Source organism: Passer montanus, unplaced genomic scaffold, assembly GCF_014805655.1.
Source record: "Passer montanus isolate IOZ18808 unplaced genomic scaffold, ASM1480565v1 scaffold533, whole genome shotgun sequence".
NCBI classification, from domain to species: domain Eukaryota; kingdom Metazoa; phylum Chordata; class Aves; order Passeriformes; family Passeridae; genus Passer; species Passer montanus.
In genome coordinates, this window is record NW_024370297.1 from 1 (window position 1) to 19,817 (window position 19,817).

Sequence of the window (19,817 nt, forward strand, 5' to 3'; positions counted from 1 at the left end):
TATTTTTGGGTTATTTTAGGAGGTTTTTGGTGCCTGTAACCCCAATTTTGTGCCCCCCGCCCCTGAACGGCTCCTGGGGGGTTTTTTGGGGTGGTTTTGGGGTTATTTCGGGGGATATTTTTTGGGGTTATTTTTTTGTATTTTGGGGGATATTTTTTGGGTTATTTTGGGGTTGTTTCTGGGTTATTTTTGGGGTTTTTTTGGGGTGATTTTTGGGGTTATTTTTGGGTATTTTGGGGGATATTTCTTGGGTTATTTTTGGGGTTTTGGTGCCTGTAACCCCGATGTTTTGCCCCCAGCCCCTGAACGGGTCCTGGGGGTTTTGGGGTTTTTTTGGGTTAACTTTTGGGTTATTTTTTGAGGACTTGTTATTATTTCTGGGTTATTTATGAAGTATTTTTGGGGTTATTTCTGGGAGATTTCTGGGATATTTCTGGGTATTTTTGGGGTGGTTTTTTCAAGCCTGTATCCCCGATTTTTGCCCCCACCCCTGAATGGGTCCTGGGCGGTTTTTTTGGGGTGGTTTTTGAGTTTTTTGGGGGTTCTGACCCCGATTTTGTGTCCCCAGCCCCTGAACGGATCCTGGGGGATTTTTGGGGGTGATTTTTGGTTGTTTTTTGGGTTCTGACCCCGATTTTTTGGGGTTCTGACCCCGATTTTGTGTCCCCAGCCCCTGAACAGGTCCTGGGGCGGTTTTTGGGTATTTTTGGGGGTTCTGACCCCGTTTTTTGCCCCCAGCCCCTGAACGGGTCCTGGGGGATTTTTGGGGGTGGTTTTTTGGGTATTTTTGGGGTGGTTTTTGGGTTTTTTGATACCTGAAATCCCGTTTTTTGCCCCCAGCCCCTGAACGGGTCCTGGGGGATTTTTGGGGTGGTTTTGGGGTATTTTTGGGTTATTTTTGGGGGTTCTGACCCCGATTTTTGCCCCCAGCCCCTGAACGGGTCCTGGGGGATTTTTGGGGTGGTTTCCCCAAAATTCACTTGGGGACCCCAAAATTCACTTGAGGATCCCAAAATCCACCTGGGGACCCCGAAAGTCACTTGGGGATCCCCAAAACCCCCTCAGGGCCCCTCCCCCCTCACTCCCCGGTGGGGGGGGGCTCAGATTTTGGGGGGAATTTTCAGGAATTTTGGGGAATTTTTGGGGAATTTTGGGGAATTTCGGGGTCCCCTGGAGCCAGGGGGGTGTGGGGGGACCCCAAAGCTCACCAAGACACCCCAAAATTCCCCAAAAATTCCCCAAATTTCCCCCCCCGCTGTCACCAGCAGCAATAAAGCAACACTCGGAGCCTCCGGTTTTTATTCCCAGCTGGAATTTTGGGGGGAAAAACGGGAAATTTGGGATTGGGGGAGGATTCCTGGGAGTTTTGGGGTGAATTTCTGGGATTTTGGGGTCCCTCCATCACTCAATCGCAGCATCCCTGGGCAGAATTCAGGCAGAAAATGGGAATTTTGGGGAGGAAAAAAGGGAATTTCGGGGGGAAAAAAAATGGAAATTTTTGGGGAAAAAATAAAGGGAATTTTGGGAAAAAATGGGAATTATGGGGCAAAAAAAAGGGAATTTCAAGGGGGGAAATAAGAATTTTGGGGGGAATAATGGGAATTTTGGAGGGAAAAAATGGGAAGTTTGGAGGGAAAAAAATGGGAATTTTGGGGGAAAAAAATGGGAATTTTGGGAGGGGAAAAAGGGAATTTTGGGGGGGAAAATGGGAGTTTTGGGGCCAAACCAGGCCATGGGATTTGGGGTGAACTCCTGGGATTTTTGGGGTCCCTCCATCCCAGCATCCTTGTGCAGAATTCAGGCAGAAAATGGGAATTTTGGGGGGAAAAAGGGAATTTTGTAGAAAAAATAAAGGGAATTTTGGGAAAAAAAAAAAAAGGGAATTTTGGAGGGAAAAATGGGAATTTTGGGAGGAAAAAATGGCACGGGTACCCCAAAATCCAACCGGGGGACCCCAAAATTCAACCCAGGGACCCCAAAATTTATCCTGGGAGGTCCCAAAATCCACCTGGGGACCCCAAAATCCACTTGGGGACCCCAAAATCCACCTGGGGACCCCAAAATTCACTTGGGGATCCCAAAATCCCCAGAATTCACGTGGGGATCCCCAAAATTCACTTGGGGACCCCAAAATTCACTTGAGGATCCCAAAATCCACCTGGGGACCCCGAAAGTCACTTGGGGATCCCCAAAACCCCCTCAGGGCCCCTCCCCCCTCACTCCCCGGTGGGGGGGGGCTCAGATTTTGGGGGGAATTTTCAGGAATTTTGGGGAATTTTTGGGGAATTTTGGGGAATTTCGGGGTCCCCTGGAGCCAGGGGGGTGTGGGGGGACCCCAAAGCTCACCAAGACACCCCAAAATTCCCCAAAAATTCCCCAAATTTCCCCCCCCGCTGTCACCAGCAGCAATAAAGCAACACTCGGAGCCTCCGGTTTTTATTCCCAGCTGGAATTTTGGGGGGAAAAACGGGAAATTTGGGATTGGGGGAGGATTCCTGGGAGTTTTGGGGTGAATTTCTGGGATTTTGGGGTCCCTCCATCACTCAATCGCAGCATCCCTGGGCAGAATTCAGGCAGAAAATGGGAATTTTGGGGAGGAAAAAAGGGAATTTCGGGGGGAAAAAAAATGGAAATTTTTGGGGAAAAAATAAAGGGAATTTTGGGAAAAAATGGGAATTATGGGGCAAAAAAAAGGGAATTTCAAGGGGGGAAATAAGAATTTTGGGGGGAATAATGGGAATTTTGGAGGGAAAAAATGGGAAGTTTGGAGGGAAAAAAATGGGAATTTTGGGGGAAAAAAATGGGAATTTTGGGAGGGGAAAAAGGGAATTTTGGGGGGGAAAATGGGAGTTTTGGGGCCAAACCAGGCCATGGGATTTGGGGTGAACTCCTGGGATTTTTGGGGTCCCTCCATCCCAGCATCCTTGTGCAGAATTCAGGCAGAAAATGGGAATTTTGGGGGGAAAAAGGGAATTTTGTAGAAAAAATAAAGGGAATTTTGGGAAAAAAAAAAAAAGGGAATTTTGGAGGGAAAAATGGGAATTTTGGGAGGAAAAAATGGGAATTTTGGGGGAAAAAATGGGAATTTTGGGAGGAAAAAATGGGAATTTTGGGGGAAAAAATGGGAATTTTTGGAGGAAAAAATGGGAATTTTGGGAGGAAAAAATGGGAATTTTTGGAGGAAAAAATGGGAATTTTGGGAGGAAAAAATGTGAATTTCGGGGCCAAACCAGGCCGTGGGATTTGGGGTGAACTCCCAGGATTTTTGGGGCGCATTCCCGGGATTTTTGGGGCGGATTCCCGGGATTTTGTGCCGCTAGAAGTTGGGTTTGTGCTTCTTGAGCTCCACCATCAGGTGGTGGATGTTGATGAGGTCGGCGCGCGCCGGCAGCGCCCGCAGCGGGGGCTGCTCCAGAACCTTCTGGAAGCGGTGGTACACCTGGATCAGCTGCGTCAGCGCCGCCTGCCGCACACCACCGACAAGTCCAGCTTTGCCCAGATTTTAGCCCACTTTTTCCCCATTTTTCCCTGGTTTTTTTCCCCTTTTTTCCCCATTTTTTCCCATTTTTCCCATTTTTTTTCCAATTTTTCCCCATTTTTTTCCCCATTTTATCGCCATTTATTCCTCACTTTTTCCCACTTTTTCATTTCCCCCCCGTTTTTCCTGGTTTTTTCCCCATTTTTCCCCTTCCCCCCTCTTTTTTCTCCATTTTCATCCATTTTTCCTCCCCTTTTTCCATCATTTTTTCCCTTTTTCCCCCCATTTTTTCCCCCATTTTTCCCATTTTTCCCCTTTTCCCCCTGGATCAGCTGCGTCAGCGCCGCCTGCCACACACCAAGGACAATTCCCAACTTTGCCCAAATTTTATCCCACTTTTTCCCCACTTTTCCCCATTTTTCCCCATTTTTTTCCCACTTTTTTCCCATTTTTTCCCCATTTTTTCCCCATTTTTCTCCATTTTTTCCTGGTTTTTTCCCTTTTTTTCCCCCATTTTTTCCTGTGGTTTTTTTTCCATTTTTCTCCTTGTTTTTTCCCATTTTTTTCTCCTCCCTCCCCCCATTTTTTCCCCATTTTTTCTCCATTTTTTCTCCCTTTTTCGCCCATTTCCCCCCATTTTTCTCCTGTTTTTTTTTCCTGTTTTTTCCCCATTTTTTTCTCCTCCTCCCCCTCTTTTTTCCCTTTTTTTCTCCATTTTTTCTCCCTTTTTCCCCATTTTTCAACCATTTTCCCTCCTTTCTTCTGCATTTTCCCCCTTTTTCTCCATTTTTTCCCCATTTTTTCCCCATTTTTTCCCCCATTTTTTTCCTGTTTTTCTCCCATTTCCCCCTGATTTTTTCCCATTTTTCCCTGATTTTCCCCCTTTTTTTTGTTGTTTTTTTCCCATTTTTTCCATTTTTTCCTCCCCCCCCTGCTTTTTTTCCCCTCTTTTTCTCCATTTTTTCCTTTTTGCCATTTTCCCCCCATTTTCCCCCAATTTTCCCCCATTTCCTCCTGTTTTTTTCCGGGCTTTTCCCCATTTTTTCCCCATTTTTTCCTCCCCCCTCCTTTTTCTCCATTTTTCCTTCCTTTTTTCCCATTTTTTCCCCATTTTTCCTTGTATTTTCCCTTTTTTCCCCCATTTTTTCCTGTGTTCTTTTTTTCCATTTTTCTCCTATTTTTTCCTTGTTTTTTCTCTTTTTTTTCCCGTTTTTTCCTCCTCCCTCCCCCCACTCTTTTCCCCCCATTTTTTCTCCATTTTTTCTCTCCCTTTTCCCCCCATTTTTCTCCTGTTTTTTTCCCCATTTTTTTCTCCACACCCCTTTTTTTCCCCCGCTTTTTCTCCATTTTTTCTCCCCTTTTTCCCTATCTTTCAACCATTTCCCCCCCTTTTCTCCACATTTTCCCCACTTTTTCCCACCTTTTTCCCATTTCTCCCCTCTTTTTCCTGTTTTTTTCCCCCATTTCCCCCCCCATTTTTTCCCTCCCACTCTCCTGTTTTTTCCCTGTTTTTCCCTGTTTTTTTTCCCCAATTTTTCCCCTTTTTCCCCCCCTGGATTCAAGAAAGAAAAAAAATGGGAAAAATGAGTGAAATGTGGGAAAAAAAGGGGGGGGAAAAAGAAGAAAAAATGAGAAAAAAAGCAGGAAAATGGGAAAAAGGAGGGGAAAACCGGGAAAAATCGGGGAAAAATGGGTTAAAAAGGAGGGGGGAAATTGAGGGGAAGAAGAGGAGAAAAAGGGAAAAAAAGTGGGGAAAATGTGAAAAAATAGGGGAAAAAAAAGAGGGCAAAATGGGGCAAAAGGAAGAAAAAATGAGAGGAGAAATGGGAAAAGTGAGGGGAAAATGGGAAAAAAGAGAGGGAAAATGGGAAAAATCGGGGGAAAAACAAAAATAGTGGAAATAGGGAAAAATGAGTGAAATGTGGGAAAAAAATGGAGGGGAAAAAAGAAGAAAAAATGAGAAAAAAAGCAGGAAAATGGGAAAAAGGAGGGGAAAACCGGGAAAAATCGGGGAAAAATGGGTTAAAAAGGAGGGGGGAAATTGAGGGGAAGAAGAGGAGAAAAAGGGAAAAAAAGTGGGGAAAATGTGAAAAAATAGGGGAAAAAAAAGAGGGCAAAATGGGGCAAAAGGAAGAAAAAATGAGAGGAGAAATGGGAAAAGTGAGGGGAAAATGGTGGAAAATTGTGAAAAAATAGGGGAAAAAAAAGAGGGCAAAATGGGGCAAAAGGAAGAAAAAATGAGAGGAGAAATGGGAAAAGTGAGGGGAAAATGGGAAAAAAGAGAGGGAAAATGGGAAAAATCGGGGGAAAAACAAAAATAGTGGAAATAAATGAGGGAAAAATGGGAAAAAAGTAGGGGGGAAATGGGAAAAAAAGTGGGAAAATGGGAAAAAAGTGAGAAAAAAGGGAAAAATTAGGGAAAAATGGGAAAAAAGTGGGAAAAAATTAGGGAAAAATGGGAAAAAATTTGGGAAAAATGGGAGAAACTGAGGGAAAAATGGGAAAAAAATGGGAAAAAGAAGTGAAATACAGTGGTAAAAAAGCTGGGAATGAGGAGAACAGGCGGGAAAGGCCGAAATGTGGGAATTTGGGGGTTGGAGCCCAAAATAAATGAGGGAAAAATGGGAAAAAAGTAGGGGGGGAAATGGGAAAAAAAGTGGGAAAATGGGAAAAAAGTGAGAAAAAAGGGAAAAATTAGGGGAAAATGGGAAAAAAGTGGGAAAAATGGGAAAAAATTAGGGAAAAATGGGAAAAAATTTGGGAAAAATGGGAGAAACTGAGGGAAAAATGGGAAAAAATTTGGGAAAAATGGGAGAAACTGAGGGAAAAATGGGAAAAAAATGGTAAAAAGAAGTGAAATACAGTGGTAAAAAAGCTGGGAATGAGGAGAACAGGCGGGAAAGGCCGAAATGTGGGAATTTGGGGGATTGGAGCCCACCTGGATGATGCCGGTGCCGATGCGGAAGTTGCTGAAGGATCTCATCACGTCCTGGCTCAGCGCCTCCACCGCGCCCTTCCAGCTGCCCGAGAAGCCGCGGATCAGCTGCGTCACCCGCGCTGCAATCAGGAATTCCAAACATTTCCCAGCAATTCCAAGTTTTCCTGCTTTTTTCCCAATTTTTTCCCATTTTTTTCCCACTTTTTTCCCCATTTTTCCCAGTTATTTCCCTATTTTCCGCCATTTTTTCCCTATTTTTTCCCCATTATTTCCCCATTTCTCCCCCATTTTTTCCCCACATTTTCCCAATTTTCCCCCCATTTTTCCCATTTTTTCCCCATTTTCCCCAAGGATTTTGGGGCTCAGCCCTTCCAGCTGCCCGGGAAAAAAAGGGGGAGATTGGGGGGAAATGGGGAATTTGGGGGAAATTTGGGGGAAATTGGGAACTTTGGGGGGGATCGGGGGGGAAAAAGGGGGAAAATTGGGGTAAAAGAATAAATTTCATGGGAAAATTGGGAAATTTGGGGGGAAATTGGGGGAAAAGGGGGAATTCAGGGGAAAATGGGGAATTTGGGGGAAATTTGGGGGGATTTGGGGGAAAAGTAATAAATGTGATGGGGACAATTGGAAAATTTGGGGGAAAAAGGGGAATTTAGGTGGAATTTGGGGGAAATTTGGGGGGATTTGGGGGAAAAGTAATAAATGTGATGGGGACAATTGGAAAATTTGGGGGAAAAAGGGGAATTTAGGTGGAATTTGGGGAAATTAGGAGGAATTTGGGGGGAAAATAATAAATTTGATGGGAAAATTTGGTGGAAAAAGGGGAATTTGGGGGAAATTGGGAACTTTGGAGGGAAAAATGGGGAATTTGGGGGGAAAATAATAAATTTGATGGGAAAAATTGGTGGAAAAAGGGGAATTTGGGGGAAATTGGGAACTTTGGAGGGAAAAATGGGGAATTTGGGGGGAAAATAATAAATTTGATGGGGAAAAATTGGGAAATTTGCAGGGAAAGGGGAATTTAGGGGAAAAACAGGGAATTTGGGGGGAAAAGAATAAATTTGATTGGAAAATTTGGAAATTTGGGGGAAAAAGGGGAATTTAAGTGGAATTTTGGGGAAATTAGGGGGAATTTTGGGGAAAAATAATAAATTTGAAAGGGAAAATTTGGAAATTTGGGGTAAAGAGGGGAATTTGGGGGGAATTTTGGGGAAATTAGTGGGAATTTAGGGGAATTTGAGAGAATCCTGGGGTGTTTTGGGGCATTTTCTGGGGTTTCAGGCAATTTATTGCTGTTTTTGGCCCATTTTCCCTGGGATTTTTGGGGGGGGGTTGGGAATTTTTGGGAATTTTGGGAATTCTGGGGTTCCCATGAGCACGCTGGGCATCCTCTTGTAGTTGTGGATGAGGAATTGGGGCTGCTCGGGTGGAATTTGGGGCGATTTTGGTGAATTTTGGGCCATTTTTTGCTATTTTGGGCCATTTTCAAGGGGATTTTTTGGGGGAAATTTGGAATTTTTGGGAATTTTGGGAATTCTGGGGTTACCATGAGCACGCCGAGCATCCTGTCGTAGTTGTGGATGAGGAATTTGGGATGCTCGGGTGGAATTTGGGGCGATTTTGCCATTTTTGGTCATTTTTGGGCCATTTTTTGCTCTTTTGGGCCATTTTCACTGGGATTTTTTGGGGGAAATGTGGGAATTTTGGGGAATTTTTGGAATTCTGGGGTTACCATGAGCACGCTGAGCATCCTGTCGTAGTTGTGGATGAGGAATTGGGGCTGCTCGGGTGGAATTTGGGGCGATTTTGGTCATTTTGGGGCCATTTTTGGGCCATTTTTTGCTATTTTTGGTCGATTTTGGGGGGGATTTTTTTGGGAAATGTGGGAATTTTGGGGAATTTTGGGAATTCTGGGGTTACCATGAGCACGCTGAGCATCATGTCGTAGTTGTTGATGAGGAAGACGAGCTGCTCCCGGCGCGAGGGGAACTCGGCGGCCGCGCGCAGCACCAGGTTCTCAACCTCCAGCTGGAGAAAATGGGGAGAAAACGGGGGAAAATGGGAAAAATGGGGAAAAATGGGGAAAATGGGGGAAATAATGGGGGGAAATGGGGGGAAAATGGGAAAAATTGGAGAAGAAATGGGGGAAAATGGGGAGAAAAGTGGGAAAATGGGGAAAAATGGGGAAATAATGTGGGAAAATGGGGGGGGAGATGGGGAAAAATGGGGAAAATGTGGAAATAATGGGGGAAATGGGGGAAAATAGGGAAAAAAGGGGGAAATAATGGGGAAAATAGGAAAAATGGGGAGAATAATGGGAAAATAATGGAGAAAATAATGGGGAAATAATGGGGAAATGGGAGAAAATTGGCAGGAAAAGGGGGAATAATGAGGGGAAAATTGGGGGGAAATAATGGGAAAAATGGGGGAATAATGGGGGTAAAATGGAGAAAAATAGGGGAAATGGGGGAAATTATGGGTGGAAAATGGGGAAAATAATGTGGAAAACAATGGGGGAAATTTGGGGAAAAATTGAGGAAAAATTGGCGGGAAGAAGGGGAAATTATGAGGGAAAAATTGGGGGGAAATAATGGGAAAAATGGGGGGAATTGGGAAATAATGGGGAAATAATGGGGAAATAATGGGGAAAACAATGGGGGAAATTTGGGGAAAAATTGAGGAAAAATTGGCGGGAAGAAGGGGAAATTATGAGGGAAAAATTGGGGGGAAATAATGGGAAAAATGGGGGAATAATGGGGGTAAAATGGAGAAAAATAGGGGAAATGGGGGAAATTATGGGTGGAAAATGGGGAAAATAATGTGGAAAACAATGGGGGAAATTTGGGGAAAAATTGAGGAAAAATTGGCGGGAAGAAGGGGAAATTATGAGGGAAAAATTGGGGGGAAATAATGGGAAAAATGGGGGGAATTGGGAAATAATGGGGAAATAATGGGGAAATAATGGGGGAAAATGGGGAATAATGGGGGAAATGGGGGAAAAAGGATGAAAAAATGGGGAAAATGGGGGGAAATAATGGGGGAAATGGGAAAAATGGGGAATAATGGGGGAAAATAGGGGGAAAGGGGGAAAAATGGGGGAAAATGGGAAAAATGGGGAAAAATAGGAAAAATGAGGAAATAATGGGGGGAAATGGGGGAAAATGGGAAAAATTGGAGAAGAAATGGGGGGAAATGGGGAAATAATGGCGGGAAAAAGGGGGAAAATGAGGGAAAATGGGGAAAATTGGAGAAGAAATGGGGGAAATGGGGAAATAATGGGGGGAAAATGGGAAAAATGGGGGAAAATGGGGGAAAAAAAGGAAAATGGGGTCCCTCCCAGTCCCTCCCAGTTTGTCCTAGTATCCCCCAATCCCCATTTGCTGATCCATTTCACCCCAAAAATCAGATTTTATCCCCCTTTTTTCAGATTTTCCCTATTTCTTTTTGGATTTTTTCCCCGTTTTTCACTCCCAATCCCTCCCAGTTCGTCCCAGTCCCTCCCAGTCCGTCCCAGTATCCCCCAATCCCCCTTTCCCCATCAATTCCACCCCAAAATTCAGATTTTTCCCCATTTTTTCCCCATTTCTTGGCCGATTTTTTCCCCGTTTTTCACTCCCAATCCCTCCCAGTTCGTCCCAGTCCCTCCCAGTCCGTCCCAGTATCCCCCAATCCCCATTTCCCCATCAATTTCCACCCCAAAATTCAGATTTTTCCCCATTTTTTCCCCATTTCTTGGCCGATTTTTTCCCCGTTTTTTGCTCCCAGTCCCTCCCAGTCCCTCCCAGTTTGTCCCAGTCCCCCCCAGTCCCCCAATTTTTGTCCCAGTCCCTCCCAGTTTGGGCCAGCACCTGCAGCCGGGCCAGCAGGGCGTCGCTCCTCTCGCTGGGCAGGGTTTGGTTGATGCTGACGATGGCCGAGGAGAACTCGGCGTAGCGCCGCGTGATCTGGGGGAAAAACGGGAAAAATCGGGAATTTCCGGGAATTTCAGGGATTCTGGGAATGCCAGGGGCCCTCCCAGCCTCTCTCTGAAACCAAAGATGGGGAAAAATCGGGAATTTCGGGGAATTTTGGGGAATTTTTAGGGTTCCAGAGCCATTCCCGGACTCTCTTCAAAACCAAATCTGGGGAAAATTGGGAATTTTTGGGAATTTCTGGGAATTTTTGGGGTTCCGGAGCTATTCCCGGACTCTCTCTGAAAGCAAATCCGGGGAAAATTGGAAAATTCTGGGAATTTTTTGGAAATTCTGGGATTCTGGGAATGCCAGAGGAGCTCCCGGCTTCTCTCTGAAACCAAAGCTGGGGAAAAATTGGGAATTTCTGGGAATTTTTGGGGTTCTGGAGCCATTTCCAGCCTCCTTCCAAAGCCAAATCTGGGGGGAAAATGGGAATTTTTGGGAATTTATCTGAATTTTTGAGAATTTCTGGGAATGCCAGAGGAGCTCCCGGCCTCTCTCTGAAACCAAAGCTGGACAAAAATCGAGAATTTTTGGGAATTTCTGGGAATTTTGGGGGTTCTGGAGTCATTTCCAGCCTCCTCCCAAAGCCAAATCTGGGGGGAAAATGGGAATTTTGGGGAATTTCTAGGAATTTCTGGGAATTCTTGGGAATTTCTGGGATTCTGGGAATGCCAGAGGTGCTCCCGGCCTCTCGCTGAAACCAAAGCTGGGGAAAAATTGGGAATTTTTGGGAATTTCTGGGAATTTTTCTCAATCAATCCTGGGATTTTTTTTCCCTGCAACCGCAGGAATTTTCCCCAGAATTCCCAGGAATTTTCAGATTAATTCCCAGGACTTTTTCCCCACAATTCCCGGGAATTTTCCCCTAGATTTCCAGGGAATTTCCCCCCAGAATTCCAGGGAATTTTTCCCCAGAACTCCCAGGAATTTTTCCCCAGAACTCCCATGGATTTCCCCCCAGTATTCCCAGGACTTTTTCCCAGAACTCCGAGGAATTTCCCAATAAATCCCCAAGAATATTTTCCCAGAATTCCCAGGAACTTTCCCGCACAATTTCCAGGAATTTTCCCCCAGAACTCCCAGGAATTCTCCTGGAATTTTTCCCCAGAACTCCAATGGATTTTCCACCAGTATTCAAATGGATTTTTCCCCAGAACAGGGATATTTGCCCCACAATTCCCAGGGATTTTTCAATGAATTCCCAGGACTTTTTCCCAGAAAAATTCCCAAAGAATTCCTGATTTCTCCTTACGTACTGTGACCCACAGCTGGGGGTCGGTGCCTCACCCCTCATCCCACCCCTGACACTCCCAGGGATTTCCCAATGGATTTTACCCCAAAATTCCGTTTTTTTTCCCCCAAATTCCTGTTTTTTCCCCCAAAATTCCCGTTTTTTCCCCCAGAATTCAGGGAATTTTTCCCCGGAATTCCTGATTTCTCTTCACATACTCTGACCCACACCTGGGGGTCGGTGCCTCACCCCTCAGCCCACCCCTGACACTCCCAGGCATTTCCTAATGAATTTTACCCCAAAATTCCCGTTTTTTCCCATTTTTTCCCTCAGAATTCCCATTTTTTCCCTCGGAATTCCCATTTTTTCCCTCAGAATTCCCGGATTTTTCCCTGCTCACGTAGTGAGGCCGCGCTGGGGGTCGGTGCCTCACCCCTCAGCCCACCCCTGACACTCCCAGGGGTTTCCCAATGGATTTTTCCCCCAAAATTCCAGTTTCTTCCCATTTTTTCCCTCAGAAATCCCATTTTTTTCCCTCAGAATTCCCGTTTTTCCCCCAGAATTCCCAGATTTTTCCCCGGAATTCCGAGTTTTCCCCTGCTCACGTAGTGGGGGCGGGTGTCCAGGCCGCCGAGGCGCTGGGGGTCGGTGCCTCACCCCTTTTTCCCCCAAAATTCCCGTTTTTTCCCCCAGAATTCAGGGAATTTTTCCCCGGAATTCCTGATTTCTCTTCACATACTGTGACCCACACCTGGGGGTCGGTGCCTCACCCCTCAGCCCACCCCTGACACTCCTAGGGGTTTCCCAATGGATTTTTCCCCCAAAATTCCAGTTTCTTCCCATTTTTTCCCTCAGAAATCCCATTTTTTTCCCTCAGAATTCCCGTTTTTCCCCCAGAATTCCCAGATTTTTCCCCGGAATTCCGAGTTTTCCCCCGCTCACGTAGTGTGGCCGCGTGTCCAGGCCGCCGAGGCGCTGGGGGTCGGTGCCTCACCCCTGACACTCCCAGGCATTTCCCAATGAATTTTACCCCCCAATTTCCCATTTTTTCCCTCAGAATTCCCGTTTTTCCCTTCAGAATTCCCGGATTTTCCCCGTCTTCCCCTGCTCACGTAGTGTGGCCGCGTGTCCAGGCCGCCGAGGCGCTGGGGGACGGTGCCTCACCCCTGACACTCCCAGGGATCTCCCAATGGATTTTTTCCCCCAATTTCCCATTTTTTCCCTCAGAATTCCCGTTTTTCCCTTCAGAATTCCCGGATTTTCCCCGTCTTCCCCTGCTCACGTAGTGTGGCCGCGTGTCCAGGCCGCCGAGGCGCTGGGGGACGGTGCCTCACCCCTGACACTCCCAGGGATCTCCCAATGGATTTTTTCCCCCAATTTCCCATTTTTTCCCTCAGAATTCCCGTTTTTCCCTTCAGAATTCCCGGATTTTCCCCGTCTTCCCCTGCTCACGTAGTGTGGCCGCGTGTCCAGGCCGCCGAGGCGCTGGGGGACGGTGCCTCACCCCTGACACTCCCAGGGATCTCCCAATGGATTTTTTCCCCCAATTTCCCATTTTTTCCCTCAGAATTCCCGTTTTTCCCTTCAGAATTCCCGGATTTTCCCCGTCTTCCCCTGCTCACGTAGTGTGGCCGCGTGTCCAGGCCGCCGAGGCGCTGGGGGACGGTGCCTCACCCCTGACACTCCCAGGGATCTCCCAATGGATTTTTTCCCCCAATTTCCCATTTTTTCCCTCAGAATTCCCGTTTTTCCCTTCAGAATTCCCGGATTTTCCCCGTCTTCCCCTGCTCACGTAGTGTGGCCGCGTGTCCAGGCCGCCGAGGCGCTGGGGGACGGTGCCTCACCCCTGACACTCCCAGGCATTTCCCAATGGATTTTTTCCCCAAAATTCCCGTTTTTCCTCATTTTTTCCCTCAGGAGTCCCATTTTTTTTCCCTCAGAATTCCCATTTTTTCCTGTTTTTCCCTCAGAAATCCCGGATTTTTCCCGCTTTTCCCTGCTCGCGTAGTGAAGCCGCACTGGGGGTTGGTGCCTCACCCCTCAGCCCACCCCTGACACTCCCAGGGGTTTCCCAATGAATTGTACCGCAGAATTCCCATTTTTTCCCCTCAGAATTCCCGGATTTTTCCCCGGATTTTCCCCGTTTTCCCCTGCTCACGTAGTGGGGGCGGGTGTCCAGGCCGCCGAGGCGCGGGGGGTCGGTGCCTCACCCCTCAGCCCCCCCCTGACACTCCCAGGGGTTTCCCAAGGAATTGTACCGCAGAATCCCCATTTTTTCCCCTCAGAATTCCCGGATTTTCCCCTGCTCCCGTAGTGGGGGCGGGTGTCCAGGCCGCCGAGGCGCTGGGGGTCGGTGCCCTGCACGCTCTGGATGTGCAGCTCCAGGATCAGCTCGAAGCGCGGCCACAGCAGCTCCAGCAGCCAGCCCCAGTACCTGCGGAATGCCGGGAACGCCGGGAAATTCGGGAATGCCGGGAATGCCGGGGGGGCTTGGGGGGGTTCGGGGCAGGTTAAAGGGGATTTAAAGGCATTTAAAGGGATTTAAAGGGATTTTAAAGGGAATTTAAAGGGATTTAAATGGATTTTTGATGGATTCCAGGAGGTTTTCCAAGAGATTTTGGGGAATTCTGGGAAATCCGGGAATGCCGGGCGGGCTGGGACGTGCCCAGGGGGGTCTGGGGGGGATCCCGGGGGGTTCTGGGTGGATTAAAGGGGATTTAAAAGGGATTTTAAAGGGATTTAAAGGGATTTTAAAGGGAATTTAAAGGGATTTGAGCAGGTTTTCCAAGAGATTTTTGGGAATTCTGGGAAATCCGGGAATGCCGGGCGGCTTGGGATGTGCCCAGGGGGGTCTGGGGGGGATCCCGGGGGGTTCTGGGTGGATTAAAGGGGATTTAAAAGGGATTTTAAAGGGATTTAAAGGGATTTTAAAGGGAATTTAAAGGGATTTGAGCAGGTTTTCCAAGAGATTTTTGGGAATTCTGGGAAATCTGGGAATGCTGAGAGGGGTTGGGGGGGTTCTGGGCGGATTAAAGGGGATTTAAAGGGATTTTAAATGGATTTAAAGGGATTTAAAGGGATTTTAAAGGGAATTTAAAGGGATTTGAGGAGGTTTTCCAAGAGATTTTGGGAATTCTGGGGAATTTTGGGAATTCTGAGGGGATTTGGGAGGAATTCTCTGGGATTTGAGGGAATTCCGGGGGGTTGGGACAGATCCAGGGGGGTTTGGGGAGGATCCTGGGGGGTTCTGGGTGGATTAAAGGGGATTTAAAGGGATTTTAAAGGGATTTTAAAGGGATTAAAAGGGATTTTTGATGGATTCCAGGAGGTTTTCCAAGAGATTTTTGGGGGGTTTGGGGCAATCCATGGAATTTTGGGAATTCCGAGGGGATTTGGGAGGAATTCTCTGGGTTTTGAGGGAATTCTGGAGGGTTTGGGGGAGTTCTGGGTGGACTAAAGGGAATTTAAAGGGATTTAAAGAGATTTTAAAGGGATTTTTGATGGATTCCAGGAGATTTTCCAAGTGATTTTTGGGAAATCTGGGAATTCTGAGGGAATTTGGGAGGAATTCTCTGGGATTTGAGGAAATTCCAGGGCTTTTTGGGGGAGTTCTGGGTGGATTAAAGGGATTTTAAGGGATTTTAAAGGGATTTGCAATGGATTTGAGGAGGTTTTCCAGGAGATTTTTGGGAATTCTGAAGGAATTTGGGAGGAATTCTCTGGGAATTGAGGGAATTCCGGGGGGTCTGGGGTGGATTAAAAGGGATTTTCTGAGGGAGTTCTGGATCCCTCTGGATTTCCAGGGATTCCTGGTGGATTTTTGGGGAATTTCAAGCGATTTTGGGGGGAATTTCTGCTGGATTTTTGGGAATTCCCAGTGGGAATTTTGGGAATTTGGGGAATTTCTGGGAATTCTCACCCATCCAGGGCGGGGACGCCCCTCTTGGCCATGAGGGCCCTGAGGGATTTTTGGGAATTCCTGACAATGGATTTTACCCCAAAATTCCGTTTTTTTTCCCCCAAATTCCTGTTTTTTCCCCCAAAATTCCCGTTTTTTCCCCCAGAATTCCAGGAATTTTTCCCCGGAATTCCTGATTTCTCTTCACATACTCTGACCCACACCTGGGGGTCGGTGCCTCACCCCTCAGCCCACCCCTGACACTCCCAGGCATTTCCTAATGAATTTTACCCCAAAATTCCCTTTTTTTCCCATTTTTTCCCTCGGAATTCCCATTCTTTCCCTCAGAATTCCCGGATTTTTCCCTGCTCACGTAGTGAGGCCGCGCTGGGGGTCGGTGCCTCACCCCTCAGCCCACCCCTGACACTCCCAGGGGTTTCCCAATGGATTTTTCCCCCAAAATTCCAGTTTCTTCCCATTTTTTCCCTCAGAAATCCCATTTTTTTCCCTCAGAATTCCCGTTTTTCCCCCAGAATTCCCAGATTTTTCCCCGGAATTCCGAGTTTTCCCCTGCTCACGTAGTGGGGGCGGGTGTCCAGGCCGCCGAGGCGCTGGGGGTCGGTGCCCTGCACGCTCTGGATGTGCAGCTCCAGGATCAGCTCGAAGCGCGGCCACAGCAGCTCCAGCAGCCAGCCCCAGTACCTGCGGAATGCCGGGAACGCCGGGAAATTCGGGAATGCCGGGAATGCCGGGGGGGCTTGGGGGGGTTCGGGGCAGGTTAAAGGGGATTTAAAGGCATTTAAAGGGATTTAAAGGGATTTTAAAGGGAATTTAAAGGGATTTAAATGGATTTTTGATGGATTCCAGGAGGTTTTCCAAGAGATTTTGGGGAATTCTGGGAAATCCGGGAATGCCGGGCGGGCTGGGACGTGCCCAGGGGGGTCTGGGGGGGATCCTGGGGGGTTCGGGGCAGGTTAAAGGGGATTTAAAAGGGATTTTAAAGGGATTTAAAGGGATTTTAAAGGGATTTTAAAGGGATTTGAGCAGGTTTTCCAAGAGATTTTTGGGAATTCTGGGAAATCTGGGAATGCTGAGAGGGGTTGGGGGGGTTCTGGGCGGATTAAAGGGGATTTAAAGGGATTTTAAATGGATTTAAAGGGATTTTAAAGGGAATTTAAAGGGATTTGAGGAGGTTTTCCAAGAGATTTTGGGAATTCTGGGGAATTTTGGGAATTCTGAGGGGATTTGGGAGGAATTCTCTGGGATTTGAGGGAATTCCGGGGGGTTGGGACAGATCCAGGGGGGTTTGGGGAGGATCCTGGGGGGTTCTGGGTGGATTAAAGGGGATTTAAAGGGATTTTAAAGGGAATTTAAAGGGATTAAAAGGGATTTTTGATGGATTCCAGGAGGTTTTCCAAGAGATTTTTGGGGGATTTGGGGCAATCCATGGAATTTTGGGAATTCCGAGGGGATTTGGGAGGAATTCTCTGGGTTTTGAGGGAATTCTGGAGGGTTTGGGGGAGTTCTGGGTGGACTAAAGGGAATTTAAAGGGATTTAAAGAGATTTTAAAGGGATTTTTGATGGATTCCAGGAGATTTTCCAAGTGATTTTTGGGAAATCTGGGAATTCTGAGGGAATTTGGGAGGAATTCTCTGGGATTTGAGGAAATTCCAGGGCTTTTTGGGGGAGTTCTGGGTGGATTAAAGGGATTTTAAGGGATTTTAAAGGGAATTGCAATGGATTTGAGGAGGTTTTCCAGGAGATTTTTGGGAATCCAGGGTATTTTGGGAATTCTGAAGGAATTTGGGAGGAATTCTCTGGGAATTGAGGGAATTCCGGGGGGTCTGGGGTGGATTAAAAGGGATTTTCTGAGGGAGTTCTGGATCCCTCTGGATTTCCAGGGATTCCTGGTGGATTTTTGGGGAATTTCAAGCGATTTTGGGGGGAATTTCTGCTGGATTTTTGGGAATTCCCAGTGGGAATTTGGGGAATTTGGGGAATTTCTGGGAATTCTCACCCATCCAGGGCGGGGACGCCCCTCTTGGCCATGAGGGCCCTGAGGGATTTTTGGGAATTCCTGAAGGATTTTTGGGAATTCCTGAAGGATTTTGGGGTAAATTCTGCTGGATTTTGAAGGAATTCCTGAGGAATTCTGGATGGAATTCCTGAGGGATTTTTGGGATGAATTCCAAGGGATTTGGGGGCAAATTTTGGAAAGATTTTGAGGGGAACTCGGAGGGATTTTGGAGGGAATTCCTGCTGGATTTTTGGGGGGAATTCTGAGAGATTTTGGGGGAATTTTGAGGGATTTTGAGGGAAATTCCCGCTGGATTTCAGGGAATTCCCAGTGGGAATTTGGGGAATTTTGGGAATTTTTGGGAATTCTCACCCATCGAGGGCGGGGATGCCCCTCTTGGCCATGAGGGCCCTGAGGGATTTTGGGGGAATTTTGAGGGAAATTCTGATGGATGTTGGGGGGAATTCCTGCTGAATTTTGGGCAATTCCCGCTGGATTTTTGGGAATTCCGAGGGAATTTGGGAATTTTGGGAATTCTCACCCATCCAGGGCGGGGACGCCCCTCTTGGCCATGAGGGCCCTGAGGGATTTTGGGGGAATTTGGAGGAATTTTGAGGAGGAATTCTGATGGATTTCGGGGATTTCCCGAGCGATTTTGAGGGGAATTCCCGCTGGATTTTTGGGAATTCCGAGGGAATTTGGGAATTTTGGGAATTCTCACCCATCCAGGGCGGGGACGCCCCTCTTGGCCATGAGGGCGCTGAGGGATTTTAGGGGAATTTGGAGGAATTTGGAGGGGGAATTCTGATGGATTTTGGCGATTTCCCGAGCGATTTTGAGGGGAATTCCCGCTGGATTTTTGGGAATTTGGGGAATTTTTGGGAATTCTCACCCGTCGAGGGCGGGGACGCCCCTCTTGGCCATGAGGGCGCGGAAGCGCAGCGCCAGGTGGATGCAGAGGAAGACGGCGATGGCGTCGTAGCAGTCGGCCACGAAGCTCTCCAGGTGCTTCTGGAAGGTTCCGCGGCTCAGAATTCCCGGGAAAAACCCGGAATTCCCACAGGGGAGGGGGAAGCATAAAGAGGCAAAAAATTCCCCCCAAAAAAATCCCCAAAACATCTCCCTAAAGATTTAAAAAATGCCCTAAAAATCCCCTAAAAATCTCCCGCCAAAAAATCCCCAAAATCCCCAAGAAATTCCCAAAAAATAAAAAAAAAAAAAAATCCCAAAGCAATCTCTTCAAAATCCCAAATAACTCTCAAAAAATCCCCAAAAAATCCCCAAAAGTCTCCTAAAATTCCCCAGAAATTCCAAAAAAAATCCCCCAAAATTCCCTAAAAAAAATCTCTAAAAAATCCGCTAAAAATCCCATAGAATTCCCAAGAAATTCCCTAAAAATCCTCTTAAAAATAAAAAAAAACCAAAAATTCCCCATAAATCCGCTTAACATTCTGACAAATTCCCTTAAAATCTCCTAAAAATCCTCCGAAAAAAACCACCAAAAAAACCCCAAAAGTCCCCAAGAAATTCCCCAAAAAAACCAAAAAAAAGCCAAAAATATCCCAAGAAATTCCCTTTAAAAAATCTCTAAAAAATCCCCCCAAAATCCTCAGAAAATTCCCAAAAATCCCCAAAAAATTCTCTAAAAATTCCAACCCCAAAATTCCTAAAAAAGATCAGAAAATTCAAAATAAACCCCAAAAAATCCCCAAAAATTCAAAATAAACCCCAGAAAACCCCCTAAAAATCCCAAAAAATTCCCAAAAATTCCCCAAAAATTCCCAAAAATTCCCAAAATCCCCGGGATTCACCTGGAACATGCTAAGGGTCTTGCCCATGATGGAATTGAACAATTCCTGGGCTGAGACTCCAAAAAAATCCTCAAAAAATCCCCAAAAATCCCCCAAAATCCTCAAAAAAATTCCCCAAAAATTCCCAAAAAATTCTCTAAAAATTCCAACTCCAAAATTCCTAAAAAAAGATCAGAAAATTCAAAATAAACCCCAAAAAATCATCAGAAAATTCAAAATAAACCCCAAAAAATCCCCAAAAATTCAAAATAAATCCCAAAAAAATCCCCTAATCCCCAAAAATTCAACATAAATCCCAGAAAACCCCCTAAAAATCCCAAAAAATTCCCAAAAATTCCCCAAAAATTCCCAAAAATTCCCAAAATCCCCGGGATTCACCTGGAACATGCTAAGGGTCTTGCCCATGATGGAATTGAACAATTCCTGGGCTGAGACTCCAAAAAAATCCTCCAAAAATCCTCAAAAATCCTCAAAAAATCCCCAAAAA

The 19,817-nt window shown here is 46.4% G+C and overlaps 1 protein-coding gene across 1 annotated transcript; it reads right to left on the minus strand.

Moving 5' to 3' along the window:
* Positions 1-3,165: 3,165 nt before the first annotated feature.
* On the minus strand, positions 3,166-18,668 carry LOC120509811 (vacuolar protein sorting-associated protein 52 homolog). Its single transcript, XM_039724918.1, has 6 exons — positions 18,412-18,668; positions 16,080-16,203; positions 10,265-10,360; positions 8,280-8,444; positions 6,417-6,596; positions 3,166-3,463 (listed from the first exon to the last, which is right to left on the minus strand). The coding sequence occupies exons 1-6, from the start codon at positions 18,636-18,638 to the stop codon at positions 3,317-3,319; spliced, it is 939 nt and encodes a 312-aa protein (XP_039580852.1). The 5' UTR covers positions 18,639-18,668; the 3' UTR covers positions 3,166-3,316.
* Between the last annotated feature and the right edge of the window lie 1,149 nt (positions 18,669-19,817).